This window comes from Fonsecaea multimorphosa, assembly GCF_000836435.1.
Source record: "Fonsecaea multimorphosa CBS 102226 unplaced genomic scaffold supercont1.3, whole genome shotgun sequence".
Classification (NCBI taxonomy): domain Eukaryota; kingdom Fungi; phylum Ascomycota; class Eurotiomycetes; order Chaetothyriales; family Herpotrichiellaceae; genus Fonsecaea; species Fonsecaea multimorphosa.
In genome coordinates, this window is record NW_015971637.1 from 2,132,703 (window position 1) to 2,159,963 (window position 27,261).

Below are 27,261 nucleotides of genomic sequence, written 5' to 3' on the forward strand. Positions count from 1 at the left end.
GTGGAATTTATCCTTTTTTCAACCATCGCGGTCCAACCCCTTTCTTTCTCAGCCCTTGTCGTCCCCTTTGCTATTCCAACTCCATCCCAGCGTCTTGTGGTCCATCTCATAACTCTTGTTCTGCCACTGCAAGGTGGTCACGCCCGGGATGACGCCCGAGCACGATCCGGGCCAGGGGGCATCCTCGCCGCCGTACAGCACGGCCCACAGCAGCCTCAGGTCCCGCGTGGGCAGTTTCTGCATCAGCACCTTTGTTGCGGCGACCTGGATCTGCTTCTTGCGGTCCTGGTCGTCCTGCGCAAAGGCCAGAGCCTGGTGTTCGCTGAGGTAGCTGTCGTGCTTGACTCGGTGCGCTTTCCAGCGGCCCGAGGGCGTGAGCGACGAAAGGCGCGGGACAGGTGCTGCGGTGGGGGGCGAGGGCGAGGGCGCAGCCGCGGCCGCGGCCAGCGCTTGGACTTGAGGTTGAGGTTGAGCATGAGCGTCAGATTGGGATTGAGCTTGCGGCTGATCCTCAACCTGCGACTGGACTTGGACTAGCGATTGCGCTGGAGCTGCAGCTAGAGCGCTAACGTCTGCTATGGGCTTACCCTGGGCCTGAAATAGAGCTTGAGCCTGAGCTTGAACTTCGGCGGGAGCATGGGCTAGAATTTCCGCATGAAGTTTGACTAGAGCCTCGCTTTGAGCATCCAGCGTGGCGGCGAACTTGTCATTATCGGCGATGTCGGCACTTTTATGGAGCGACGCCTTCATCTGAGCCTCAAGTAGTGCCATAACCTCCTTGCTCTGTTCGAACGCCTTTCTGATACCTTCGGGCATGACGTTGTCGGATCCGCTATACTCGACATCGACGTCTTCGGCGGCTTCTTCGCGAGTATCCTCCACATTCGAGGGAACTTGGCTCGAAGGTCTGGATGATGTGGCCACGACCGGTTGCGGTGTTGAGGGTTTGTCCCTGGGCATGTCGATGTTCTTATCCTCCTTTTCCACCGATTTCCCTGCAACGGAGCCTGAGGCGGAGTTTGTAGACGCCGAGGGTTTGCCGTTGACAGCTTCCACTTCCCTCTTACTTGCACCAGCATCGGCAACAGCTCCAGCTCCCACTCCTGCTCCAGCACCAACACCAGCACTGGCACTACTGCTGCTTGCATCCGCAGAGGCTGCTGCTTGTTTTGCCCTCGCCTTCAGCCGCTTCGGTGTGAAGTAATCTTCCAATGCCCTCCAGATGTCGGACGCGATCTCGATTGGTTCGGCAATCTTCCATGCTTCGCTGCCCGGTACCAAGGTCGACAGGATCAGGGCTTTGGCGCGGGCGTTCTTGGTCCAAAAGTCGTCCGTGATGCTCGGCTTCGGGAGGGTCAGAGGAATATAGGGAGTCGTTTCTTCGGCAGCTGTAGCGGGGGCAGGAACCGCCGCCTTTGCCGCTCCAGAGGGTTGAGCTGGACTCTTGCCCTTCGAGGCATTAGGCTTGGATTTCTTGTTTGGCATGATGTCTTGGGTTTGTGTGTGCGAGGGTTATTTTTTGCGGATCTTCAAGGCAGCGAGGCGGCCTTTGCTTGAATCCCCCCAGTGTCCTGGCATAGTTGATGTCACAGCGACTGACAGGACGTGTACGACAGCGCTGATCAAGAAGTATGGTTGATTCAATGCAGCATTGGCGAAGCTGGGGAAATATGGATATACGGCTCAGAGGTGAAATGCTCGGACGGATAATATTACAGCGGAGCATAGAAGCCAGGGGTGTATTCCACTTCGCGACTTCTTTCTGCCTGTGTCCAATATTTGAGATCATCAACTTACAGTCCCATGTCAAATATATTTTGTGGTGAAGTCTCTCATGAGGCCGCATCATCGATTACCACACTACGAGCTCGGTCGCGCCGTTTCTCACCAACTTAGAGCGTGTACTTGAATCCCTCCTGTCCCTCGATTGGCTTCTCCAGAGTGCCAGCGTCGACCTGGCCATTCTTCTTCCAGAAATAAACTGAGGTGCAGCAGACAGAGCCGAGGATCCAGAACTGCAGCGCTGCAGTAGTCCACAGCCCACTTCTATAGGTCGGAGCTTCCTTCTGGGAGAAGGCCGTCGAAGCGATGATGCCGCCAATAGCTCCGAACCCGATCTGGAGTGCGCTGCCTACACTCCGCTTGGACTGCATTCGAATGTTGTTGGATTGATAGGCAAGAATGGCTGGGATATTTCCCTGGCATCCCGCAACACCAAGGAAGATTCCGAAATATCTGACTCCGTCAGAGCTGTGGTAGGCGGTGATCATGAGCCCCGTAATGACGATGATTGCTTGAGTCACAATCACAGGGGCGCGCATGCGGTATTTATCCCCGACCCATGCGAATGCCAGGGCCATGATCACTGCAGCGCCGACGGGAGGCGCCGATAACAAATTGGCAACTCCGGCACTGTATCCCATACCCTGCCACTGATTAGCTCCGCCTTCACTGAAGGACTGTCAGCGCAAGCCTTACCTGAACGATGACTGGTGTGAAGTATGCAAATGCATAAGCTGGCATCGTCGTGGACATGAACATTGTCGCACTGGAGATCGTCAGTGGAAAAGGAAGCACGGTGAAGTGGCTGCCATACAAGACCCAGAGTTTCCAGTCTTGGAGATGTTGGCAGAACTTTGCCCATGTGAGACGGTCGGGGATAGCATCTCTCCGATCATTCTCGATCCGTCGGACGATGAATGAGGCTTGCTCAGGTGTTAAAAGACCCTTTTTCTTAGCTTTGTCCGGGAAGTCAACTATAATGAACCATGCAATGGCGGCAATGACCGTTGTTATCAGGCCTTCAATGATCTGTGCACCATCAGCCATGGACTCACGCAAAGGGCCATGTCGTCTTACAAAGATCCATTGCCACCCTCTCAGACCGCCCACGCCTTCCATCTGCATCAGACCATACGCGAGGATATTTGAGAAACCGCCGACGAGAACCGACAGAATATAGAAGAAGGCAAGCCTTTAAACATTAGGACTCTGCTTTCAAAAGGGCCCTTCAAACGTACCGCTTCTGGACCTCGTACCGCACGTACCAGCAACTGATCAAGTACACACATCCGGGAAAGAAGCCTTTCAACCACTATGTCAGCTCGCTTCAGACATTGACGAAGGCTTTCCTTACCTGCCTCGAAAAGACCAAGCAACGTACGGCAGACGGCGAGAGCCTGGTACGACTTTACGAACCCCTATGAATGCGTCACTAACAGACTGCGCAGGAAGGGAGCAAGGAGATCTTCTAACTTGACCAATCATGGTACATCCCCAAGCAAAGGCAATGAATGAGAGCCAATTGGCGCTTCCTACTCGGCGAAGGATAATATTCGATGGTAGCTAGAAGGCGTTCAGCCAGGAAGTTTTGAGAGACGCATGAAGAATCATTTACCTCGAACAAGAAGTATGGAGGAAAGAACACCACTAAAACGACGGTGTATCGGTTCCCAATCTCCAAGTCAAGGTCCTCTCCCATGCCCGCAACCCGAGCGTTGGACACCTAATCAGGTCAGTCCTGATGGCATGCCCGAGTCAAGGGTTGTATTCCTACATTGACACGATCAACAAGAGCAATTGAGTACAGAGCGCCCAGAATTGGAAGAAGTCGCCAATCGATTCTCCGAATCAGCTTGTTTTCAGCTTGTTTGTCATATTCCAATTGGTCTTCGTTGAGGCTTTGTGGCTGCTCATGGGCACTTGAATCCGAAAAGTTGCCAATTGAGCCATTGTACTTCTGATCTGTGGACGACATTCTGTCTCGACCTATATTTTCCGAACTCGAAATTTTCTTCGTTGGAAGGATGCTGGCCTTTGATGTTTTGCCTTAAATTCAACTTGAGCGAAGCAGTCTTGCTAGAGTTGAAAGCTGGGAGGTCGCGTCTTTATGGTTCTGGCTCCATCATCTCTGCCCAGGCATGGCAGACTAGGGTGATGAACAAAATCTACTCGTCCAAGACCCTTGGCAAGTGTTGTGTGGCTTTCCGATTTCCTTCCAACCATGTTATACGGCTTACCCCTCTTCCTGGCAGCTTGGCCTAATCATTTCAATGGCTTGCCGCGCTGCAGCCAAGCTCTAACACTAGCATTTGCTGATGCCTTCCTGAGTGTGGCGAAGTTGGTGCACTTCAACAATAGGCCAGCCTTCGTATTTCGAGACAGGTCAAAGGGTTTTCCTAATATGTTCCGTGCATAGGACTCTAGGTACGTTATCCAAAGTCCTAGCCAGTCATTCGGAGCACATGGGAAAAAAGACTGCAATCGACAATGGAAGCGCTAGCCTTGCGGAAGCCGTCGATAACGCCCTGCAGCTTAGAGGTTCAACCAAAACTCTAAGCTTGGACCAATAGCTACGAAGCCGTGCTTGTCAGTGGACCAACAACACGTGGTACAAGGTGGTCCTTGGACATTCAGTCGGACTTTGAGGTACACCCGGTGACCCAGGACACGATTGTCGAAACGCCACATTAAACGATCTACAACTGCGATACGTGCAATGTGACTGGATCTACAGCGTTTCTTTGGCGAGGAGAGAGAAGCCCGTCCCAATGGATCGGGCGCTTGTTCGTTACTAAGCGGATACGAGACTTGCCGACAGCGACTTTTGAACCACGATACTCTGAACTTACCGCTATCAGACCTCGCTTAATCAGATCAATAAAGCTGTCAATTTTCCTGCGTGATCAAATCCGCGGCTTGCTCAGCAATGGCATAGGTCGCCACCTGAAGGTGTCCGCCAATTGGTACTGGAATCACGCTTGCATCCACAACCCGTAAACCGTCGACGCCCTTGACTCGCAATTCCGTATCTACTACAGAGCCCATACTGGCTGAGCCCGCCGCATGGAAGAAGGTGCGAGCTTCGGATCGCACCCGAGCGTCAATTGCTGAATCAGAGGACCTGTCGGTCAAGGCTTCCAATGAAGGCGGAGGATTTTCGGACTCGATCACGTCAGACATGGAGTCGTGCACAGCTTTGAGCACGCGACGAACACCATAACGAAACAGAGCGCGATCGACACTTGTTGCGTTGTAGTTGGGATCGATGGCTGGAGGGTCCAATGCTGAGGCGGAAGATAAGCCGATTCTGCCACGGGACGTCGGAGACATAACTCCAACCACGGCACCCACGTGGGATCCGTCAAATGGTACATGCAGATTGGTGATAGGTGGGCCACTGGGAACGTATACCACTATTGTCTCAAGGTGTGCTGCTCGATGGTCGAGAAGGGATACGGCGTAATCGTCTTCACCTCGAGATGGATCGTTGGCGATATCTTCCTTTACAGCCTCCTCCAAGAAAGACCGTGGGACGTTCTCAGTTACAACCCAGTCTGCAGCAAGGCCCATTTGGTATGCTGGGTCCGCCCACGGACCAGCTGCGCCTCCCATGGCAAGACCTAACGAAGGGTCCTTGAGTCGAAAAGCGAAGCCGATAAGAAGGTGATCGTGGAAGTTCTGGCCGACCCCAGGCAAGTCAAGTTGTGTTGGGATGTTCGCTTTGTTCAGTTCTATGGCTGGCCCGATCCCGCTAAGCATGAGGAGCTGTGGCGTTCGAAATGCTCCTGCGGAGAGGATGACCTCCTTTGATGCCAGCAACTGTCTCCCGTCATGAAGTTGTACTCCTGTGGTGGTGAGCTTTCCCTGTCGTTTCTCCAGAAGCACCTTTTGCACCACTGTTTCCGTTAAGATTTTGACGTCGCCTAAGTCGAATGCCACACTCGCGAGCTGCCTTTTCCCGTCCTTCCAGTTCTCGACCAATTCACCGACACCTAGAGGATCACCACTGTTGGCGTTTTCAATTTTGTCCAGTCCGAGGTTGAGCCAGGCCTTCAAAACTTGATCTCGCAAGGGATACTTGCGGTTAGGGCTGCTCTTGGACACCGTCCCAGTTGAAATATAGTCCTTTTCAGTCTTTTCGAAATATGGCAAGAGTCCGTCATAACTCCATCTCGCGTCTCCCACGAGTTTACCCCATCGGTCGTAATCGAACTTTGGTCCACGAGTCCAAGTGGCATAGTTTGTTGCGCTACCACCACCCAGAGCCTTCCCACCCGCTTCATAAAGAGGCCGGTCATTGAGGTGTCGTTGAGGCACGGTCTTGTAGTTCCAGTCAATGTCCGATCCGTGTGCAGCGAAGCAGGCCAATGGAGCCTGGGTTATCGGGTGGCCCGATACATCAGGGCCAGCCTCAATCAACAGCACGGAAGGCGACGATTTGGATTTCGATAGGAGAGAAGCGAGCGTGCAGCCAGCAATGCCGCCGCCGACTATTATGTAGTCGAAGATGTTCTCAGCAGCAGCCATTCGAGGAGCCTTGGGGAGCGGCGCAAGAAAGGAGAAGTCGGATTTGGAATGATTTTCGACCTTGGGTGCAAGTTGTCACGACTTCAGACAGGGGAAGCAACGACCATGAGGTTTATGGACTGCTGCTGGTATCCAAGTGTGTTCTTATAAGGCTTCATGGAATGGTTTTCTCCCGGCCAACGTAACAACGTTGTATTGGTGGTCAGAAGCATAGAGGTCATCACAGAGGCAACGCCTACGCGAGCTGAATAATTCGTCGACTCCCCGGTTTCTCTTGGTCAGCTCGCTGGGTGGCCCGACCCCGTTCCAAAGAAGAGAATATGGTTTGCCGATTTGGTTAGCTCACTCTGACCGAAAGAGACAACCTGAAGCGTCCAGTTTGAAATATTCGGATAGTTCCAAACCCAGTATGTCTTCCCCTTTGGGTGCGGACTATTTGTGCTATTAATATACGCAAACGACCCGGATTTCCGCTCCTCCAAAAGGCAAGCTCGTGGCTCGTGGCTCGTGGCTGAAGTCCCCCAGCTGAGGCGACATCTTCTCCCGGGCAGCATTGGCGACGTATCGTAGGTCCGAGTCTAACACGAGGTAAGGGGCAAAGGGGGTCGCCTAAGGCAAAAAATCAGAACACATCCGGCACGACTCGCACACTCTGCAAGCATTTTGCCGTGGACACGCCGGGCCAGTGGCGCTGTCGTTACTAAGCAGATCTGTCCGCTCTTTAGGCTAGGCAGGGAGTCTTTGGACACTTCCAGGTGCATACCTGAGACCTGCACTATGGCAAATCTCGAACCATTGCGAGAAACAAAGCAGGTTCAACGGGGCGCAGTACACCGATCCTGAGCCGGTGGCATCGGCCGCATTTTTATGGGGGTGAAGAAGAGAGACTAGGTCTCACACTGACCTTTCAAAGACGCGCTGATCTCTTTCCAATTGTACGCCTGGCCGAGAATATTCCTGGGGCACCGTCAGCCTTTTCGATGCAAGCCTCAAGGTGGTCCCCACATCCTGAGAGGGGCTCAACTAACACTCCATGACCATATGGTGTGGCTCATCTTCTCAATGCCTTTGATGGCCTCGTTGATGGAAAAGGCTGCTTGCAACCCCCGGGCCGAGAACTAATCAATGACTGAGCTGGCGAAAATACTACCGGGCGCATTATTAATCGGCACTGGCGAAAGTTCAGTACTACGCCGGTCACCCAGGCGTCAGTCGCCGGATCTCCCAAAGACACTCCGCTGTGCTTGTTTCGAACTTCTGCAGGTACCGGCTAGTCAGCGAATAGGAGCTAAATCTCTCGGGGATTCACGACACATTGAGAAGGCTAAACACTTTGGCTCTGCAATGGGCTCAGATCGACAAATCATGCCTCTCGCCACGACTCAAGCAGAACACTACTAATGTACTTAGAGGATCAGCCTTATACATGACCGATCCATTCATCTTCGCGTGTACAATGCAGGGAGAACGGCGGATTCCGCCACAATCTCGGGGCAAGCAAGCAGGGCTAAGCTTGCTTATCGATCCTCGTCGGCTGAATACTGGCCATCATGTAACAGTATGATCTCGGGCAGGGAGGATATTGCGGTCCCCTTAGTCAAACTAAAATGCTCCATCGAGGGTTGCACGATGGGAAGCGGGCTCGACATGTTGCTATCTATTTCGGGGTCTCTCGCTGATTTCCACTCGAACTATGATGCGTCACAAAAACTTCGCATACGGAGTCTCAATGACCCTTCAACAGCAATATCTCTGGGTCAGTGTGGACTCAAAGGGAAGAGTGGGACGCTCGGATCAGCAAAACAGCAACATTAAATCACACTGCGCACAGCACTATCACCAAGTCAGCAGACAGAAGATACGGATTGTCCCGGTCGACCTGGCAGTACCTGAGGTGACTGCAACAGACTCATCTAGATCGTCGCCCGCTCGGTCTGTCTCCTCGGGAGAAGAGCGAGAAGCGGCCGTTCAGCCCGATCGACGAACAGTCTTACATTTTTCAGTGGAGGAGTCAAATCAGGAGAGGAAAGGACAGACCGAACACAGAGTCAAAAAGAGGAAGCCACAAGAATGGCGACGAGTGCGATGCCACAGGTTCAGAAAGGTAGCTATGTTCCAAGCCCACGGGCAGGGGAAACGTTTCGAAACTGACATATGTTAGCAATCTGGCGGGCGAGCACCTCAGGCTGAGGCATTCCACATTCGACAAGAGGTCTTGCAGTGCTTGCCAGAGGCATCAGATTTCGACCCAGGGGTTGGAGATCCGTTGATGCTATGGGTCAAGCTGACGGCCTTTTTCACCCAAGCTGCTTTGCTCTCGAATTCCCGACGTACGGGCACGTCTGTCAACGACGAGCAGTTCGCTATCCAACGCGCGTTATACTCCTACAAACTTTCTGCAATACAAATGATTCGCCAAAGACTGAGCGAGAACCCGCAGAGCCCGGACCGGAACATCTTGTTGGGCGTTGTCACTCTCGCAGGCTGTGAATTCATAGCCAATAACCCAGAAGAGGGTAGATTACATCTCGAGGCTGGCTTAGAGATCGCCCACGCTCGTGGGGGTCTGTGCTCGTTGTCTGATCCTGAGTTGGAGCTCATGTGCCTAGTGGACTTCGACCTTGCCGCCCTGTCAGGAAAGACGCCGTGCACGCCTCTCTCGGAAATGGAAGAGGCTGTATATTCGAGAATCTCCGAAGAGCGGACGGGCCATTGGGGGAAATCCAACCTGGCGAATTTGGACTGCTTGCGCGCAGCAAAGGCTTCACAGACTTGCAAGGGTCTTGCATGCTTGCTGCAGATGACAGATGGTCTCAACAGTTCGAAGTATTCGAAGCCAGTCGGCCAGAGTCAAAAGGATCTAGTCATGCGTGGTCTTTTCGCGGGCTTCTTACTATGCTCCGTCCAGCCACAGACACCTCATTCATCACACACGGGAGACATTGATCTGGACGAACCGCTGCGAGTGGCTGGTCTGCTCGTTGTTGCTGCCACATGCTTGCAAAACACGCCAAAAGACCACTTGTTGGACCGCCTCACCGCAGACTTAGCGCTACACTTGCAACTGACACCTTTGCCCTTGTACAGTCCGCGTCCACGAACTGTAGCCTCTACCATGCTGTGGATGTACTTCGTGGGGGCTCACGGGTCGCTGGCCTCTCAAAGACAGTTATTCTTCCTGCGGGGTGTCGCACAAGTGGCTCGTCTACTGGGGTTGGAGAAGTGGAAGGAGGTTCGAGAACAGTTGAAATGCTTCCCCTACGTTGACGACGAGTTCGACGGCCCATTTGAGGAGATGTGGAACTCGGCCGTGTTATTCTCGAGCTTGCCGGCGTAGCGAAGCTGTGACCGACCCCATCAGTCCGGTTACTGCATGAGGCGTCGAGTATTGTTTCTTGAGTTTTTTTTTGGCAGGGCATTCATCCCTGGACCAAATAGGTTTCCATTCTGTTCCGTGCGTCTCCTCCTCTCGAAGCATATCCTTTGTGGGGTTTCAAGTCTTGGTCAAGATTTCCTACCATTCCTTCAACAATAGAGATCTTTGTATAGTACCACGATGCTCTCTGATGACGCGCCTCTACCGTTTCACCGAGCAGCGCCAGAGGGACATGCCTCGCATGCAGGCACAGAGAATCCGGGATTCAGCATGATATCCCCTGGCATCCCCCACGTCTATCACCGTCCAATGAGAAGCGATGTAATGAACAATATGTGCTATTCCAGCTCAGGGATATGCACGGTCCGTCTGGTTGGTGGACTTAGACAAAGAACCCTTCCACGGGAAGCGTGGAGCAGGGGAGGTTGAAATGGAGTACGAGGTATAGCCCTCAGGCCCCCAACTAACATTCTAGTCGGTACTTGCACACAAGTTAGTAAGCTACTCGATATGTACCTCGTGGGTGCCTCGTACGGAGTACCGACTACGAGATGCCCTGGCTCTCTCCTCTCGGGTTGACCCGCCGGTGGCCGGTGCATGACCGGCCACCGGCCACCCCCACTCGGGGACGCAGCTCGGCCTCGCCAGTCCGCGCCACCAAGTATAATACTCAGCCTCACTCACTAGCCTGAACCTTTTGCTTCTCCCTCTTCCTTCCTCAAAACTTATGTCCAGCTCATCGGCTTTTCGTCACCATGATACGATGGTGCCTGTGTGCTGCTAGGGAATCCCAGTTTGTGCCACTTTCTTTAACATGCTTGGCCTTGGCCCTGCTTATGTGCCCTGTTCCTGTACCGAGAGCGAATAATGCACTCTTGCGCGGCGGCAACGCTGAAGCCTTCCCTGCCTCGTTGACTACAAGTGGGTTTGATCGCAGTTCGTCGTTGGCTTTGATCAACCTGTATGGTCTGGGGAGATTGTTTGTTGGGAATGATGCTTGTTGCCCCCGTTCTCATCCGAATTCCAAAATGCGTTTGGTGAGAGACACACCCGGCAGGAACCAATGGGTTGGAGGGGGAATATGAGCCCTTTCTGGCTCTGGTGCTACATTATTATATGGAAAGAATCACGGGAAAGAATGAATGCCGGTTGTCAACGGCCAGAATGGGGTCGCATGGGCCATCGCAGGCCAGCGACCAGGCTGCGCAAGGCTGAGTATCGGTCCCCAGTTTGGAGAAGGAGTCCCCGACATCCATCGGGACAACCTACTAACCGCCGACCTGGGCCTCAACTGATGAATGGTGAAGTACCGAGTACTTCAGTTTGCCCTCCTCTCGCCTTTGTCAATTCTTTCTTTCTCACGCTTTGTTGGTCGCATTCATTTCCACGGCAGGTAAGCTGCATCCGCCAACACTTGAATCAATACCTCAATACCCATCCATTCCCTGCAGAAGTCTTCGAACTCGATGCCTTCCGATACGAGAAGAGGAAGCGATCGCACACTTCGGGACAGAGCCATGCCGCCTGAAATTCCATTTCATGGATACCCCGGCAGCAGGGCGATTATGTACCTGTGTAAGTACCCCCATTCCACTCACCTCACGACGGTCAAAACAGCTGCTTTTTGTTGCCGCGGTAGAAGACCATAACAACTCAAAGCCCACGGCTGACTCTGGCTTTATACCCTATCAAGGTATGACGATGTGTGTCTGCGTCTGTACCGCATGGCATTGGAGCATGGGGTCGATGCAGAGCAGTTATGATCCCTGGCAAGAACGTCCATGGAAAGAAACCCCGAGCCTCGAGCAGCGGCAGACACTGCAATACCTGCGCACGCACTTCACGCTCAAACTAGCCGACATCAAGCACGACCGGTGGTGGACGCTGATAACCCCGGCCTTCAGCCACATCGACCTCGACCACATCGTGGGGAACCTGATGGCCTTTTCGGAATTCTCGAGGATGCTGCTCGCATCCGGGATCCGTCCTCTGCAGTACGCGTTACTCATCCTCGGCTCCGCCGTTGCAGCACATGTGGCGTTCTTGTACCATGCTGCCGCCCAGCGACGGACCCCTCCGCCGTGGTGGTGGGCGCTGCTGTTCCCGCCCGTAGAGGTCGAGGTGCTCGGCCTGTCCGGCGTCATCATGGGTTTGGGTGCCGCGCTTTCGCTGGCCGCTTCCAGGGCCAGAGTGGCCGTGTCGCGCAGAAGATCGCTGCCGGCCTGGTGGCTCATGCTGGTGTACATCGCCTACGACACCTGGAATCTGGACGACCTCTCCGCCGAGGTCGCACACGCGGCACATCTGGGCGGCGCCGCCTTCGGGGCCGTCTTCTACTTCCTCGCGCTGCGGGGCGGGACGGCGTTGCCGTTCTCCTGGCGTCTGCAGGAGTAAAAAATGATCAATATTGTGATTCGCGGACGCTTGATAGATTGGGCCTGGTCGTTAGTAGGAGCGGGAGCTTGCCGCTATGGTATCAAGTAGCGCAGACAGGTGGGAAATGTCTTGGTACTTTGCTGTCGGCAGTCAGTCGAGTGCGCAGAAGGGGGAAAGGATATATATACCAAGAATTTGCTGTGGGTGGCCGAAGAATCTGGCGGGAGATGGAATTATACTTCGTTAAGGGGGGGAATTGGAATTAAGCCTTATCGTCCTCATGCATCCCACCGACTCGACTCGGTCCTAAGGCACCTTACATACCTGTATGCCGTGTTGTGAGACTAGAAGCGACCAGTGAAGCGGGCAGGTTTAACCATGAACACCACGCAGCTCAATTGATCAGTGGGGTAATCTAGTATGCATTTAGAAAGGAAAAAGGGGGCCGTAACGATTTCCCATCTGACTCACACCCGCGTTCTCCTGCTTTGCTGAGCCCATCTCTTCGAGGACAGCATATGATCCACGGCGCCGCTCACGGCAGCTTCGCCATCACGCGCTGGATGCAAATCTCCCTTGCCTCCTTCCTGATCTCTTCGCTCGCGTTGGACTTCAGTTTGATGCCCCTGGCATCGGTCCCGCTGTCCACGGGGGTTTCGGCGAGGAGCTTGAAGCCCAGCCTCTCGTACGCGCGGATGCCCTGCGTGGTCGTGGTGTCGAGAAGAACGGGGCGGTCGGGAAACAGGGCAAAATGTTGGTCGATTTGAAAGGCCAGCAGCGCCGACGCGTAGCCCTTGCCGGCGTATTTCGGGTTGCTCGCGATCATCTGGACGAAGGCGCATTCGTCCTCCTTGAACCCCTTGGGCGGGAGGTCCGGGAGCGTCCTGGTCCACATCTTGTGGATGTTCTCCTCGAAGACGAACTGGATGCGGTAGAAGCCCGTCAGGCCGTAGTGCCATGGCAGCATGAGGCCCAGGAGCCCGGACTTCCACAGCTCGAGGATGTCGAATGTCCCCATCCGCTTCTTGGGTGGCAGCCAGAGCAGGATGGCTCCTATATCGGGCTGCGTCGTCGCGTTGCCGTCATCCGGCGCGTGCACCTCAGTCACGAGAACCTGCCCCCCCAGCAGTCTCGTCACCTTGATCAGGCTTCGATAGAACCGGACGCGAGTCTTCTGCTGGCTGTTCATCTGTGGTTGGCTGGTGGTTGTGCCGATCATCATGGGCTCCAGCGGTTGCGATATCCCGTGGAACCAGTTGTGGTTCCTGGCGAGGCGTTAGCTGACTTGGCCCGTACCACGCTCCCCATATGCAGGGTTACCAACGTATCAGGGATCACTTACCAAAGTGGAAGAAATGCATTACAATATATTCTCGCGAGCATGTCATCCTCCTCTGGATCCGCAGAGCGGAAAATAGGGGTCTGCTCTCTTTCGGGGGCAGCTGTCGTTCCTCCAGCCTGATTTGTCGCCATGTCTTGAGCGTTGTTGTAGGCAATGATGGAGTAGAAAGATCCGTGAGCAATTGAAAGGGAATGGGAGAGAGACAAAGGCTTGGTTTTTGAGATTTGCAAGATGATGGTCTTGAGATAACCAGGCCACCAGCCACTATTAAGGCCTTTTGCGGACGTTGGGGACAAGCGAGGATCCAATTGGCGGAAGCAGCTAAACGAAGGTAAATACGATATACGGCGAAACAACTCCAAAGCCCAGGACCAGTTCCGAGTCTGCTGGGCTTCCTGTTAAGTGACCCGCCCGTCTCGAAGAACAAGCTGCATAGCGCTGGCCAGGCGTTGCATTTACGAGGTATACGAAATACCGCGGACGACACCAATCGGTCCGTTGGCCTGGACACAAGAGCAGGGGCTTCGCGCGTATGGAAAGCATTCACCCAAGACCTCAACCAGAAAACCCAGAACATGATGCAAACAAAAAGCTGCTTGAGCTCCATCGGGAGAAAGGGTCTCCCTTCTTTTTCCTAGATCGTCAACCTCCCAGGCAGTTTCGTCCAGAAGCAGTGACACGGCTTTGGCCCCGCCGGTGCCCGTTGCTCTCTCACCGTATCGAAAGCCATGTGCGGGATTCTCGTCGTATATCGAACCGTTACACCTAAACAGGTGCGGACGTATTGTGCAGGAAACGGTCTGCGCAAATCATCCGCATGCGCCTTGGTCAGAGTGAGGTGTGGCTCTTGAGAGACGGATCATCTGTGCGCAGGCCTCGATTCTGAGTAGCCCTTAAGACTCACCAATACTCCTATACAATATGGCGATGAGCGCGATGAGCGCGATGAGCGCGATGAGAAGAGCGTCCAGACTTGGCGGTCTTTGGTTGATCCATCTTCTTCAGCGAAAGAGTCAAGCATTTATCCGTGATGATGGCGTTGTCCCAGTCGGGTCAATGACCGTGCCAGCACCTACTCCCAACCTGCGACATATTTGCCAGTTCCTTATCTAACATTCCCCGCCTGAATCCCGGAGATGGAGGCGACACTGGGCCTATCACAGGCACGAGGTGAGGCAAAGCCAGATGTTTTCCAGATGGGAAAACACATCAGCAATTTTGTCCTTCTCTTGCGGTCACATCGAGACCCTCTATGGCCAGAAACGAGTAGAGTATCGATCTGATGTCTGGTCCGGGAAAGTGTCATGCAGCTCAAATTCGTCGAACACTTCCTGCGCACAACCGGTGTTGAGTTGCTTGTGCCATTGAATGAGGGATCTCGCACGCGAAATGGCAGGCTCGATAGGAGAGCATCGAGGAGGCGGACACCAACGAGTTCGCAGGGAAGACGTGGCGAGTGCTAAGAAAGAAGCAGTTACTTAGAAAGAGGAAGTCTACATGCTGTCGAGCTGTGTAATTTACCTTTTGTGCAGCACGAGGAAATGATCTGGCGGCTAGAGCATAGGGCAGCATCACCGTCTTTCCGGAATTGGTGGGGCTCAGGGTGGCTTCATTGGCCCTCCCCAGGAATGCGGCTCACCCAGACCGTGCCGCTTTTACATTCTCATCCTCCCTCACGCCCTCGTCCTCACCTTGACTCGTCCTTACCCATTACATTCAATAACAGCCCAGGGCAATGTTGTTTCTAGCATTCCAATTTTTGCACGACAGCTGCCGGCATTGACATCTAGAGGATGTCCTGACAAATCAGAACAGGAAAACACCATTGAGGCTGTGCACGAAAGTGACCCTGCCCGACTCTACAGCATGGCAAAATGGGCGCCCGTCCGCAGAGGTTCGTATGCCTTGGGCTGAATGCACCCATCATGATTGAACGCATTTGGCTCGAGCTTGGCCACGGACTCTGCATATGCCAGGGACAGTCCCAGTCATCACTGGCACTCTTCACCTAGTATCTTGGTTCGCAAGAGTGGCAAACCCTTTCGAGGAAAGCGCTTGGGGGGCGCACTCCTGGAGGGTGGTTCTGGCACATGACATGCGCGTCTTCGACGGGACCAAGGCAAAATGGCTGCACACCTTCGTCACCCATTGGTTAGGGAGCTTTCTGGTGCTCTTTTGGTTGCCTAATTCCGCTGGCCATGTCCAATCACCGCTGTGCCTTATTCACCTTTCTGCCAATGGTCTTTGAGGCTCTCAGATCCCTGTCCAGGCATCAACAGCCAGCTACAAGCGAGGCTTTCCGCACCCTTGTCTGGACAGTCCTGGTACACTCTTGATACCAGGAAGTTGAGGCTCAGGCAGGGGGCTTGACCGCCTGGGCTGACAAGCACAGGCTGTGCACCCTTCCACATCTGCCGGCATTCCTTCTACATATATCTAACCCATCGCTGCCCCACGGCGCCATACCGCCCTGGAGAGCTTCGTCCAGCAGCGCTTGAATAGCACCTATCTAGCAACCCTTTTCACAGTCATCTCACTTACGTGGTCAGCCTCGCGGCAAAATGTCCTCCAGAACTGGCCCAATGCATCACCAAGTACCGTACAGCTCACCCCCCACCACTATACCTGGGAGTCAGCCGAACAACAGTACGAAAGCGAAGAAATTAGCTGGCCACTTCGATAGTCCCTGCGACGTGATAAAGTGCGACCCGTGCCCACAAGCCGGTAACAACCAGCAAAGCACCTTAGCCAAGGCATTTGGTGACAGCATGCCCACGTTCAGATCCTACATAGGACGAGGGTCCATCGTCTTTACCAAAGATGGATCTGGGGACACTAGGATGCACGGTCGGGTGTTAGTCGTCTTGCGCCGAAACACTCAGGGCTCTTCAACATGTTTCTGTGTTTGTAAACACGAAATCGCCGATGACACCGAACTCCACAACACGCATCGTCGGATCAAGATCAAAGGCACGCAACCGGAAGAGGAAGGAGAAACTCCATCGATCCAAGCTGAGGGCAAGCTTGCTCTGGACGCCATCGAAATCGAGCTATCTCGTCGGCCTGGTTTCACAAAGACCCTACAGCCACACATCTACATCAACTGCGAAGAGCTCTGGAATCTCGACGGTGAAGTGGAGGTGATAACACTGGGAAAAGTTGCTCAGAAATCAATTGATCGTCTCTTTCAGGACGTTCGCGAGCTATACCAGGATCCATCCAGGAGGACCAGCAGTGGGGGGAGCGCAGAGACAGGCGGTCGAGACGAGAGACGTATATTCACAGAGAATTACCGGCAAGAAGAACTACGTCGCAACAATGGTACTCCCATTCGCCCCAAGAAGAATGAACGCGAACTAGGCAAGGACAGGCATCAGGACTACTATCGTTGATCTGCTCATTCGGAAGCCAGAATATGGTTCGACTGTTTCAAGGAATTCAATTGGCTACATGCATTTGGCCGCTGTGTGTCTTGTTGACCTTTCAAGCCGCTGAAAGGGCTCTGGGGCGGTTGCACTGTTTTTTATTCAAGGGAGGTGTATTGAGAACCCGTCTTACCCTGTGTTAATAGTGCTAGCGTTGTTATTTATATCAAGGAGACCATAATGTTTACAACCGGCTCACGAGCAATTCAACCAGTGATTCCTTGGGCTAAGGCCAAGAGTACATGTACGTTTCTGGTGACTTTGCGGGGATGCCTCCCGGAGACGATATCCGGCGAATCCGCCCTATTACATTGTACCTAGGTATGCTTGGCCGATTCTTTCACCACTAAATTTTGCTTAACTATGGTCTTTACTAACGATCCTTACTAAGAATCCTGCGTAGATAGCGTGGGTAATACTCTTCGTAGCGAGGCACTAGACCATCTGCCTCTGCGATGGCGGGATATTACGCGTGATCAGTGACCCGACTCGGGCGAGCTGGGCTGGGGATGATCATAGGGCGGCGTCACTCTCTTCCCAAAATAGGTGGAGCTCGGGACGGCTTTTACTGACCTTGGCATCCCGAGTCAAACCGTCAGGGTTGGACGATTCAAGTCTACTAGGTACAAACGCAGGCAGCGAGAAGACCATACACATCCATCAACCTTTCAACTTCCCTTACTTGGCTGCAGAGCGGAGCTCCCTCCTACTACGTGTTCGTTTCTCGCCTGTCGTTCAGATACCCTTGATGTTTTGGATTCTCTCCTGCTCGTCCTAGAAGGTCCCGCGCGATCATAGTCCCCAATCTACGAACTATTCTCATCCTTCGTCATCTCTCCACACTCCCTGCGCAACCATGAAGACGCCCGTGTACGCCCTTTTACCACTCCTCCTATCGCTATCACATCTTGCCGCCTCTGTATCAATAGACTGTCAACACATCCGGGTCGACGGCAAGAAGTTTGACCTGTCGAAGCTCGCGGGGCGTCATTCCGTCAGTGTCCACGACACATCAAGGCCACCTGCCGAATACAACACCACATGGACGATCGACCTTTGTGCGCCGTTGAAGAAGCTCGAGGGCATAAGAGACCAGGACCAATGTCCGCATGGAACACGAGGTAAGCTGCAGATTTTCTAGCCGGTCGACATTGAGGCGAAGAAATTTCGCTCCCAGTGTATATTCAACCCTTTTGGTTTAACATTTTGCAATCAGTATGCGGCGTGGTCCGATCGTGGAACCCTGCCGACGACCCGGAGAAGAAACACGTCCAAGTCGAGAACGTGATCCCCATCGCGGGGAACTTCGAGTCCAGCACCGGTGCCGGTCTCGATCCCAAAGTGACGAGGTTGAAAGCGCAGGATGCGAACTCGGACGGTCTCCAGATTGAGCTGAACGGCGGCAATTACAACCACATGAAGCAAAAGGCAGTGGTGCAATTAACGTGCGACAAGGATCGGACGGGGAACGAAGAGAAGAGGAAGCGGAGCCGGAAGCAGAAGAAGCGCGACGATGACGGTGAGGATTCGGACAAGGACAAGGACAAGAACAAGGACGAGGTGGAGCAACCGAGCACATCCAGCTTAGAATTCGTGAGCTACGGCCAGGTCGAGGGCAAGGACAAGGTCGAGGTTCTGAGACTCAACTGGCGGACAAAGTACGCTTGCGAGGACTACGCCGACAGCGACGAAGCGACGAGGAAGAGCGGTTGGGGCTTCTTCACCTGGTTTATCCTGATGTATGTGCTCCTGTCACTCTCATCTTTCCTTTTTTTTATCCATCTATCTCTCATCATTACCTATCTGTACTGACTATCGGCCCCAACAGCGCCTTCCTGGGCATCGCCGCCTACCTCATCTTCGGCTCCTGGCTGAACTACAACCGCTACGGTGCCCGGGGCTGGGACCTGCTCCCGCACGGGGACACGATTCGCGACATCCCCTACCTCTTCAAGGACTGGTCGAGGAAAGTCATCGACACCGTCTCCGGCGGCGGTTCGAGGGGCGGGTATAGCGCTGTATAATCAAGATTAAAAAGATTTATTCCTTTGTAGAACAAGCAAAAGACCGGGTGGGGCGGTAAGGAAGGAATTGGGAAACCGGAACCGGAACCTGAGGAGGGCAAAGGGGCCTTGTTCTCGCATAGCGCGGCGCATACATTCGGCACAAGCAATTTTTATTTTATTTTATATCCTCTGGGTTATCCTCTGGAATCAGACATATCCATATATGTACGAGTCGAGATATTCCACCCCAGCGAAGTCATGGCTTGAGGTCGTCTACCCTACCCTACTGACCCGACCCTAGCACACCATACATGGTCTTCTCACTCTGCGTGGCGCCTCCGTCGTTCCAGCTCTATGATGTCCTGACCACTTCATTTAGACTGCCGAGCCGAAAGGGCTTCACAACAGCTGATCTTCGCCGGGGACGATATCGCCGTATTTCTTCGCGGAGCCGTGGCTTCGCGCGACGATGCCATAGGCCGGGAAGTACTGTTTGGGAGGACAATTCAGCGTTTGTTCTTTTTTTGTGGAGAAAGGGCGCCATCCAGAGAGAAGGAAGTGTCTTATCTGTAAACAGAGGTGTGGTGGAAGTATGAAACACATACCTTGTCCAAAAATGGAAGCACCTCGGCCGTGCCAGGCGTGTTCCGCCAGTCTTTCATCAAGAACATGGAGATGCCGAACATGCCGGTCTAAAACGTCAGTCAAAGGAGCCTCAAGAGATCGAAGGTTGGGAGATTGCATTTGTGCCTACCAAGTGAACACCAGCATTCTCCATCCTCCGGTTCGCATCCTCGGCCAGCTTGGGCGTCGCCGTCCCGCTGGCTTCAGTGTTGGCCCATACCGAGTAACCCGCCTCCCTCAAACTCAGCGCCAGAAACATGGTGCACACCTCCGTGACGATCCCGCCTAAGATGACCTGCTTGCGGCCCGTGGCTTCGACGGCGGCACGGAAATCCGGATTGTCCCAGGCGTTGACCTCACCGTTTCTCCGGATGAAAGGGGCGTTGGGGTACATGTCTGTGATTTCCTTGGGCAGGGGGCCATTTGGTCCGGTCTCGGCCGAGGTTGTCAGGATAGTGGGCAGATCGAAGAGTTTGCCCAATTCGGCGTGAGCGAGGACATTGTTGCGGAACTCGGCCGTGGTGTAGTCCTTGACGAGTTGGAGCAGGCCCAGTTGGTGGTCGACGATGAGGAGGATAGCTTTGTCTTTGTCGAGGCGTTCAAACTTGTACGGCGGTTGTTGGTAGGCCATGACTGCTGCTTATCTAGTTCCTGTGTACAAGAACGATTGAGTTCTGACTGCACAGTTGAGATGTTAGGTATGGTAGACAACTGGATTTGGAGAGAGTGTCTCGACCTGACGAAGACAGGCGATACGGAAGGCAAAGGTGTAGATGAATATATACGACGTTCTCCATTTCCTTTTTCTTGCTTAACGCCATACACAGTAATCATACTGCTTTCCATATGCTTATCCGGAGTTGGACACACGTCGGGCAAGTCAGAGACTGGCATATAGTAAACCGCACCGGCCGCGCGAGGCTCGACGAAAAAGGCGAACGACTTCCCAGTTCAGGCTAGAGTCAAGTCTCCATGACTAAGGACTGCGGTCCTTGACACTGGGTGACACCAGTCGACGCAATACTTAGCTGAGCTCTGGTGTGGTAAGCTTGGAGTAAGTAGCAGCGTGGATTCTGTCCAAGCAAATGAAGCCTCAAGCAGCGCTTGACTGATGGAGAGTTGTGCCTGTTTCACAGTGTACAGCTTGGCGGATGCATACGTAAGGACCAGGTGCTGAGGTAACCGGAGGCTTAAGAGGATAACGACGACATGTTCGTGACAAGTTGACATGTCATCGGGTGTGCATGTGAGGCTGCAGGCCATGCATACATCGTCGATGGGGGCACATGGTCAATACGGCGTACTGTGGTGGGAATTGAAGTGTGAAGACAGGTCCCAACTCCTTCGTAGCAGCGGGAGACAACTAGTGCGGCTAAGAAGTATATGCTTCGCCGTACTGCACTGTTCTGCGGATCATATCATCATATGGCGCTTTACACGTTCAAATGCCATCAAGCCTGTAGAGTCGATTTCAACGAGCACGGTACACAGATCAACCCTCCGGACTGAAGTACGCAACTCAAACCTTTTACCTCGATTTACGAGAGTACCATCGACAAACTGACCTAGGGTGCTCGTGTCTAACCATAACCCCACACTTTCGTCATGCTGTCCAGAAGAGTCGTAAGTGCCATCTATTTTCCCACGTTTACCCAACACGTTGACAGTCGGCACCACGAACCCTTTGCCATCACCTTCTCCCCCCGCCTTTAGTGTCCGGATGTGGTAAGTTTCTAACTTTGCCAACCCAAAAAAGCTCTCGAAAGAGGAAGAATCAGAGTCGACGGACGCCGAAGTCACAAAGGAAGACCAAGAAAAGATCAACACCTTTTCCAGACTGCATAATCGGAGTAAAGCCCTGGAGGAGGAGTTAGGCTCGAAGCAGGTGAGTGCAGAACTCGTGCTTTTCCCCCTTGAACGCTATTGTGGATGGGCGGATGGGTGGATGTTAGGTTTTGTTGCTGTCGTGCGACGAAATGAAAAGGCTATGGTTCACAGGGCTGGTCAAAAAAAACCATGGCTCAAAGAAAGGGACTCGACATCTTCGAATAGCCACTCATTACTTCCGAGGGCTGTTTCATCTCAAGGACCCTGCGTCTACATCTCACCATGTCCAATCTACTCACGCCATATCCTCTTAGAAAGACAAAGAAGATCTCGAAGAACTGTCCACGGAACTGGAACTCGCCGACGAAGACTCTTTAATCCCGTAAGCCAGCGCCCCCTTTTCCCGATTTCCTACCTCATCACCAACCCAAGTCTCCTGTCTCGCCTCGAACATGTATCAATACTTTCTCCCCTTTCACGTCCCCTGACATGAAGTCACCTCTAGGTACAAGATTGGCGACTCATTCATGCACGTCCCGCTCCCCGAGGCGCAGGAACTGCTAGCCACCCAAACGACCGAGATCGAAAGCGAGGTGTCGACGCTCGAGGAGGAGCTGGAGACGATCAGAGAGCAGATTCGCGGACTAAAAGCGCATCTGTACGCGCGGTTCGGGAAGGGGATTAACCTCGAAGCCTAAAACTGTTCTACCCAGGTGATTAAGGGGAGGGGCAAAATCTGAGCTCCGTGTCGCGAAAGACCACTGGAAATGAGGATTGAGATGTGATGTGATTCCTCGATGCCCTCAAGGACCAGGTCGTCAGGAGCAAAGGGTAATTTGGACGGCGTGAGTTCATGTTGGGCTTGCCCGAGTCGGTGGAGTGGGTGAATGGGCGAATAACCCATGTGCCTAGGTATTATTCCCCCGGGTTCTCGCGAAAATCCGGGGGACGGCATGATGCCTTGATCCAAGAGGGCGAGTGGCAACTATGATTGAAGAACGACGGCGTGAAAGAAGCGGACCGTCATGATTGAATCGGTGGTTCAAGGACGGAAGCGACTGCAGGTGGTTAATCTCTCCAGATCCAAAAAGTCTATCTATCCCACTATACAGTCCAATGACCTTAACCGTGCCGGGGAAAATTGGTACAGAAAGGCAGTCAGAAGGATAGGAACTCGTGCCGTCCACCGCTCCACCACAGATTGTCATCAAAAACTCATGCCACTCAAAAAGCCAAACCAGCGCTGACTCCAAACCCAACAGCAATCCCCTACTTCTACAACTTACTGTCTGTAGGGTTCTGAATCAATCTGACCACGCCCTCCTGCGTGCATGTCGCGATCAAAACCCCGTCCTTACTCCAGATCCTCTGCATGACCAGACCCCTCCCGTCGCCTGCCCAGGGACTATCCATCTCTGTCAACATCCACTCGTCCGCCCTGAACGCCCTGGGATTGTGGAAGAAGATGGTGTGGTCCAAGCTGACCATCATGCCGATTTTGCGATCGTCCTTCTTGGTGAGGGCCATTTCGGCGTGTTCTTCTTCTTCCTCCTTGGCAATGTCTTCGAGGTACAGTCGCATTTGTTTCTTTTCTTCTTCTGAACCTCTGAAGACTGATAGCGTGCGCTCGATGTTGCGCCGGTTGGCGAAGCGTTGAAGGCTGTGCACCCGCGCGACCGTGCCGATAAAGTACGAATCGCTCATGTACGCCAGCGCGCTCAGGTGGGCTTGGTGGTTGTCGCCCGGCTGGTTCGCTCGCTGGCCACTCTTCAATTCCTCCTCGCGCACGTTGGGTGGGCAGTCGGATATGCGGCCGCGGGCGCGGATCCATTGTCGCAGTTTGCGCTCCGAGGGTGGCCCGTTGCGATTGGTGATGGGGACACGCACCGACTCAAACGGCCGGTCGTCAGAGCTCACGTTCTGACGGTCCGAGTCTACGTCTGGCGGGGCGATGATGTCCGAGGGAATTCGGAGAGCATGTTGGACGGTCTCTTTCCCGCCGGAACCCTCCTTCATAAAACTCAGCGTCGTCGTGAAAATACATTTCCCCCTCTGTCGCGCTTGCACCGTCCGTGTGATGAAGCTCTTCCCGTCCCGCACCCTCTCCACGTGGTATAAGATAGGGATCTCGCTGTTGCCGGCAAGCACAAAGTAGCAGTGCATGCTATGGACGGTGAAGTCGGGCGGTATCGTGGCCTGTGCGGCGGAGAGACATTGAGCGATGGCGGCGCCGCCGTAGATCCCTCTTGCGCCGGGAGGATGCCAGAGTGGACGAGCGTTGGTGTAGATGTCGGGACCGATGTCAATGAGCGGGAGGAGGGAGAGGACGTTTTCGATGGGGGAGTGATGCGGGAGCGATTTGGGCGGCTTGATGAGCGTGGCGTGCTTGGACATTGTTGCGAAGGGATATCACTAGGACGTAGAAGAGATTTACTAGTGAAGGAAAGTTGCTAGGAATATGGCAATCAACTCAACGCCGGTGTGAAGGAAGGAGGTTGTAAAGGCTGAGTGGGATGACGGTGGACGAACGACCCTGTTAATAATGGCCTTCGGGTGTGTTTATCGTCGTACCATTGCCCTCAATCGGAGTATTCCAGTATCATCGGAGTTGACATATCGTTTAATCTCGGTTCATGTGCAACATCTCGGAGTAAACATGAAGAGTGCCACAGTGCGCTTCGGGCAGGTTACATATGATGGCAGCTTGAAATGCCAGAGGGCGTTGGTTCGGCCGGAGAAATCATTGGTTAAAGTCGCCAAACAGCCGAGGCTCGTTACAAGGCGATATTTCCCAGGCACTCGGCCCGGAAAAGAAAATGTGGCAACCTAAATAAATACTTAGTATCATGTGGAATTGAAGAAGCCATACCGAGTAGATGATAGACGACCTACACCCGCTACCTAGTTCGGAAGAAGGCCATGTAAAGATCCACCGGACTGATCCGAGACAACCCAAAATGTTCTGAAGGCTTACATACATTTACATATAGAGTATTGCCCCAAAGCCCATAAACGATGCCTATGCCCAAAAAAACCAAACATAGACCGAGACGCCGCGCTAAAGTCCAGACTTCTTTTTGGCACACGCAAATCATAACCTATGCATACCTCGTCGACCCTTTCCAGACAGGATTAGGGGAATAAGAAAAGGTCTGGGACTGTGATGACCCTGGAGTGTGTGGCCATTGCCCGTGTTCCGTTCCTGGTGTCAGCAGGATTGACGATCTCTCGATCTCTTCCCGCCGCCGCTCTCGAAGATCTCTCGATGATGCGCTCTCAGCAATCGGGCTTCGATCTCGTGACAGTTTGTTTGACGTCTGCCATTTGCTGGTGGCGGCGGGGAGGCTGCCACTACGGGGACGCATCTCAGGCTGTACTCCTTCCAATTCGGCCGATCCCGTATCCTCGCCCGGTAAGTTGATGTGGTAGGTGCTCTGAGAATTGCGATGATTGGGTGACTCTGCTGAATCTCGAGTGAGTAGCAGTCGAAGAAGTTGGCGGCGCTGTGCCTCATCTTCAGGTATGTTATTCGCAGTCCAGGGTGTCATTGGTATTAACTCTGTCGTGGAGGCAGCATCGCCGTAGCTGACATAGGAACTCCTGTCCCATCTCTGAACATGTTGCCTTCTCTGCCTGTCCAACTCCTTGATTTTGTTGATCTTTCTGTAGGTGACAAAACTGAGGACGCCGGCCCCAATAGTGGTGGCAGATGCGATCACCAACGGGATGTAGATGTAAACCTGAGTAGGAATAGGGAACTTTTTGTGGAGAGCATGGTTCATGACCGTAACAAAGATGCCCATAAAAGAAGAGGTCAAGATCGGAAGCAAAACGGTGTCGAACAGAAAGAGCAGGCTGCGACTGAAATATGCGATTGCGGTAATGGCACCATAGCCGGCAAAGAGGAGCACTGCGGCGAGAACCGTCAGAAACGTGCGTGACACTTTTATGTTATCTTCGGCAGAGGTGAAGACAAGTGAGAATACAATGTATCCGCCTAGAGCGAGCCATGAGGCAGCGATGGCAATGGTTCTGAAGTACCACGGCAATGCATCGCGTTCCGTGTAAAGATCGAAAAGGGTCTCTCGCATTCGCTGGTAATTGCGCTGCATCCTCCTTATGAGAACGGACAGAGCAAGTCTCGAGGCATCCAGAAGGGAAACGAAGGATCGGAAGGGCTGGGAAACATGCAAGTGTTGTTCAGGACGCTCAGCTTGTCGATTTCGTGGCTCCTCTGATGGGGTCCAGGCGGCTGAGGCTTGGACGCCTTGAAGGGAAGGTGGTGGACGTGAACTGGTCAATCAATCAAGCTTTACAGAAAGGAAATTCAACAAAGAAGCTGCCAGTGCATAGAGGCCGGCAGCAAGATTAGGAAGAGAATGGGCTGACGCCGAGAGCGCGGTGAGAAGGAAGAATGAGACACCATGATTGTGCCTGCGCTCGAGAGCAACGCAATCCAGGTCGTATCGCATGGAGGCGACAGGGAGTCAAAGTCAATTATTGCTCAAGAGGTGAGCCACTGTGAGCCCACTAGCCGGGACATGCGGTAAGGCTGGGAAAAGCCAAAGGGGTGGGTCGCGATCAGCTGAAATGGGGGTCCCTTGGTGACCTGTTATAGGCGGGAAGATGCCTGTGGATGTGCCCCGAGAGACCCTAAAATAAAATCTCGTAGGGCTGGCACCATTACGAGGTATTAATGAGGGCACCACCAAGGGCGACCAAGAGGCACTCAGGGCGACCTCCAGGTGTCATCACGCCCATACTCGCACCTTCTCGTATTCCAGCTACCTGCGTATTCAGCGGGCAGTTCTGCATACCTAGGTATGGCTTCATCATCTCATCATCTTGTCTTCCGCGTGCCATTCCCTCGTGTGGCTCTACGTAGCAGCTCGTCATCAACATACGCACTGTATGTCCCTCGCAATCCAAGCACAAATCCAATCGCCGTCGAAAGTCCCAACACCAAGTGTGTCACTGACCAACTGACCCATCCATTATCCTCTCCAATCAATACAGGCCAGTTGTCCCAAGAGTCAAAGATGCAAAACAACTGCAATGCCACAACCCAATGCTCGATTCGGGTCTCAACCCATTTGGGGATCCAGACGGATGATGTGTACAAGGAGCTGGGCTGATCTTCCGTCAGGAACGAGTTGAGCATCCGGAAAAAGATTTCCTTTTGGCCGTCTTCAGGTACCGTCCATTCTCGCACAATGAGGTCTTCTTGGTCCTCGTCTCCTGCAAAAAACCGGTGCCATTCATGGACTGTGTATCTCGGGACTTCGATCGCGCCATCCTCCGCTCTATAGACCCCGGATCGATCCCCAACTCTGACGAATGCGCGTCCTTGCAAGACCTGGAGATATTCGGTGTGAGTCTCGTGCCAGTGTGGACCGGAAGTCCAAGTAGAAGCAACAGGCACGGTGATTGTCACACTATCAGCCCGGGAGAGGTCGTAGGTGACAGTCGCAGGAGTGAGCCGTTTGAACACCTTGATGTTGGACGTCTCTTTTCTTTTGATGGCCATCTGCTTTGAAAATCATCTCCGCCAGTTTCCCTAATCGCCAAAGCCGCGACCGATCTCTTATGCTTGTTTCTTGCGGATGGTGGTTTAAAAGCTGACAAAGGCAATTACGGGCACAATTCCGCCACGCGACCTACCAAGCTCACCTACTAGCGAACAACTGGATCCAGTTAGCACAGGATGTGTCCGAGGCTGCTAAGGGAAAGTGGTCTGTACAGATTCTGGCATGATATACAACGAGCGAAAGTCTGTTCAATAACCGTCGCGAGAAGCGAGGAAATGGGTCAGGTCCGTCTTTCAGCCTCGCGCCCTTTTCAAGAAGACGGATCTGCCTGCGTCTCGAGTCCCAAGGCGTTTCTAGTCCCTAGCGCATGGGGGCCAGCCACGTGAAGGTTTCCGATTCAGTGCGAAGCCCTTGGCATAGCCGACCAAAGACAAAAGCAATTGGTTGC

The 27,261-nt window shown here is 53.4% G+C and overlaps 13 protein-coding genes across 13 annotated transcripts; 5 read left to right on the forward strand and 8 right to left on the reverse strand.

Moving 5' to 3' along the window:
* Positions 1-48: 48 nt before the first annotated feature.
* Positions 49-1,485, reverse strand: Z520_02593 (uncharacterized protein; the record flags this gene model as incomplete). Its single annotated transcript, XM_016773106.1, has 1 exon — positions 49-1,485. The coding sequence occupies one exon, from the start codon at positions 1,483-1,485 to the stop codon at positions 49-51; it is 1,437 nt and encodes a 478-aa protein (XP_016636576.1).
* A 407-nt stretch (positions 1,486-1,892) lies between these two features.
* On the reverse strand, positions 1,893-3,757 carry Z520_02594 (uncharacterized protein; the record flags this gene model as incomplete). Its single annotated transcript, XM_016773107.1, has 9 exons — positions 1,893-2,426; positions 2,479-2,548; positions 2,597-2,811; positions 2,860-2,974; positions 3,021-3,084; positions 3,137-3,200; positions 3,256-3,345; positions 3,398-3,505; positions 3,557-3,757. The coding sequence occupies 9 exons, from the start codon at positions 3,755-3,757 to the stop codon at positions 1,893-1,895; spliced, it is 1,461 nt and encodes a 486-aa protein (XP_016636577.1).
* Positions 3,758-4,668: 911 nt separating this feature from the next.
* Positions 4,669-6,309, reverse strand: Z520_02595 (uncharacterized protein; the record flags this gene model as incomplete). Its single annotated transcript, XM_016773108.1, has 1 exon — positions 4,669-6,309. The coding sequence occupies one exon, from the start codon at positions 6,307-6,309 to the stop codon at positions 4,669-4,671; it is 1,641 nt and encodes a 546-aa protein (XP_016636578.1).
* A 1,729-nt stretch (positions 6,310-8,038) lies between these two features.
* Positions 8,039-9,646, forward strand: Z520_02596 (uncharacterized protein; the record flags this gene model as incomplete). The annotated part of the gene is made up of 2 exons (XM_016773109.1): positions 8,039-8,413; positions 8,471-9,646. The coding sequence occupies 2 exons, from the start codon at positions 8,039-8,041 to the stop codon at positions 9,644-9,646; spliced, it is 1,551 nt and encodes a 516-aa protein (XP_016636579.1).
* A 1,776-nt stretch (positions 9,647-11,422) lies between these two features.
* On the forward strand, positions 11,423-12,079 carry Z520_02597 (uncharacterized protein; the record flags this gene model as incomplete). Its single annotated transcript, XM_016773110.1, has 1 exon — positions 11,423-12,079. One exon carries the CDS (start codon positions 11,423-11,425, stop codon positions 12,077-12,079), a length of 657 nt encoding a protein of 218 aa, XP_016636580.1.
* A 517-nt stretch (positions 12,080-12,596) lies between these two features.
* Z520_02598 (uncharacterized protein) lies at positions 12,597-13,534 on the reverse strand (the record flags this gene model as incomplete). The annotated part of the gene is made up of 2 exons (XM_016773111.1): positions 12,597-13,326; positions 13,404-13,534. 2 exons carry the CDS (start codon positions 13,532-13,534, stop codon positions 12,597-12,599), a joined length of 861 nt encoding a protein of 286 aa, XP_016636581.1.
* Positions 13,535-15,964: 2,430 nt separating this feature from the next.
* On the forward strand, positions 15,965-16,795 carry Z520_02599 (uncharacterized protein; the record flags this gene model as incomplete). The annotated part of the gene is made up of 1 exon (XM_016773112.1): positions 15,965-16,795. The coding sequence occupies one exon, from the start codon at positions 15,965-15,967 to the stop codon at positions 16,793-16,795; it is 831 nt and encodes a 276-aa protein (XP_016636582.1).
* An 889-nt stretch (positions 16,796-17,684) lies between these two features.
* Positions 17,685-18,852, forward strand: Z520_02600 (uncharacterized protein; the record flags this gene model as incomplete). Its single annotated transcript, XM_016773113.1, has 3 exons — positions 17,685-17,949; positions 18,045-18,567; positions 18,657-18,852. 3 exons carry the CDS (start codon positions 17,685-17,687, stop codon positions 18,850-18,852), a joined length of 984 nt encoding a protein of 327 aa, XP_016636583.1.
* Positions 18,853-19,233: 381 nt separating this feature from the next.
* Positions 19,234-20,089, reverse strand: Z520_02601 (uncharacterized protein; the record flags this gene model as incomplete). The annotated part of the gene is made up of 3 exons (XM_016773114.1): positions 19,234-19,323; positions 19,440-19,526; positions 19,589-20,089. The coding sequence occupies 3 exons, from the start codon at positions 20,087-20,089 to the stop codon at positions 19,234-19,236; spliced, it is 678 nt and encodes a 225-aa protein (XP_016636584.1).
* Positions 20,090-21,063: 974 nt separating this feature from the next.
* Z520_02602 (uncharacterized protein) lies at positions 21,064-21,983 on the forward strand (the record flags this gene model as incomplete). The annotated part of the gene is made up of 4 exons (XM_016773115.1): positions 21,064-21,081; positions 21,215-21,343; positions 21,600-21,667; positions 21,791-21,983. The coding sequence occupies 4 exons, from the start codon at positions 21,064-21,066 to the stop codon at positions 21,981-21,983; spliced, it is 408 nt and encodes a 135-aa protein (XP_016636585.1).
* A 577-nt stretch (positions 21,984-22,560) lies between these two features.
* Positions 22,561-23,679, reverse strand: Z520_02603 (uncharacterized protein; the record flags this gene model as incomplete). The annotated part of the gene is made up of 1 exon (XM_016773116.1): positions 22,561-23,679. The coding sequence occupies one exon, from the start codon at positions 23,677-23,679 to the stop codon at positions 22,561-22,563; it is 1,119 nt and encodes a 372-aa protein (XP_016636586.1).
* A 704-nt stretch (positions 23,680-24,383) lies between these two features.
* On the reverse strand, positions 24,384-25,397 carry Z520_02604 (uncharacterized protein; the record flags this gene model as incomplete). The annotated part of the gene is made up of 1 exon (XM_016773117.1): positions 24,384-25,397. One exon carries the CDS (start codon positions 25,395-25,397, stop codon positions 24,384-24,386), a length of 1,014 nt encoding a protein of 337 aa, XP_016636587.1.
* A 728-nt stretch (positions 25,398-26,125) lies between these two features.
* On the reverse strand, positions 26,126-26,812 carry Z520_02605 (uncharacterized protein; the record flags this gene model as incomplete). Its single annotated transcript, XM_016773118.1, has 1 exon — positions 26,126-26,812. The coding sequence occupies one exon, from the start codon at positions 26,810-26,812 to the stop codon at positions 26,126-26,128; it is 687 nt and encodes a 228-aa protein (XP_016636588.1).
* Between the last annotated feature and the right edge of the window lie 449 nt (positions 26,813-27,261).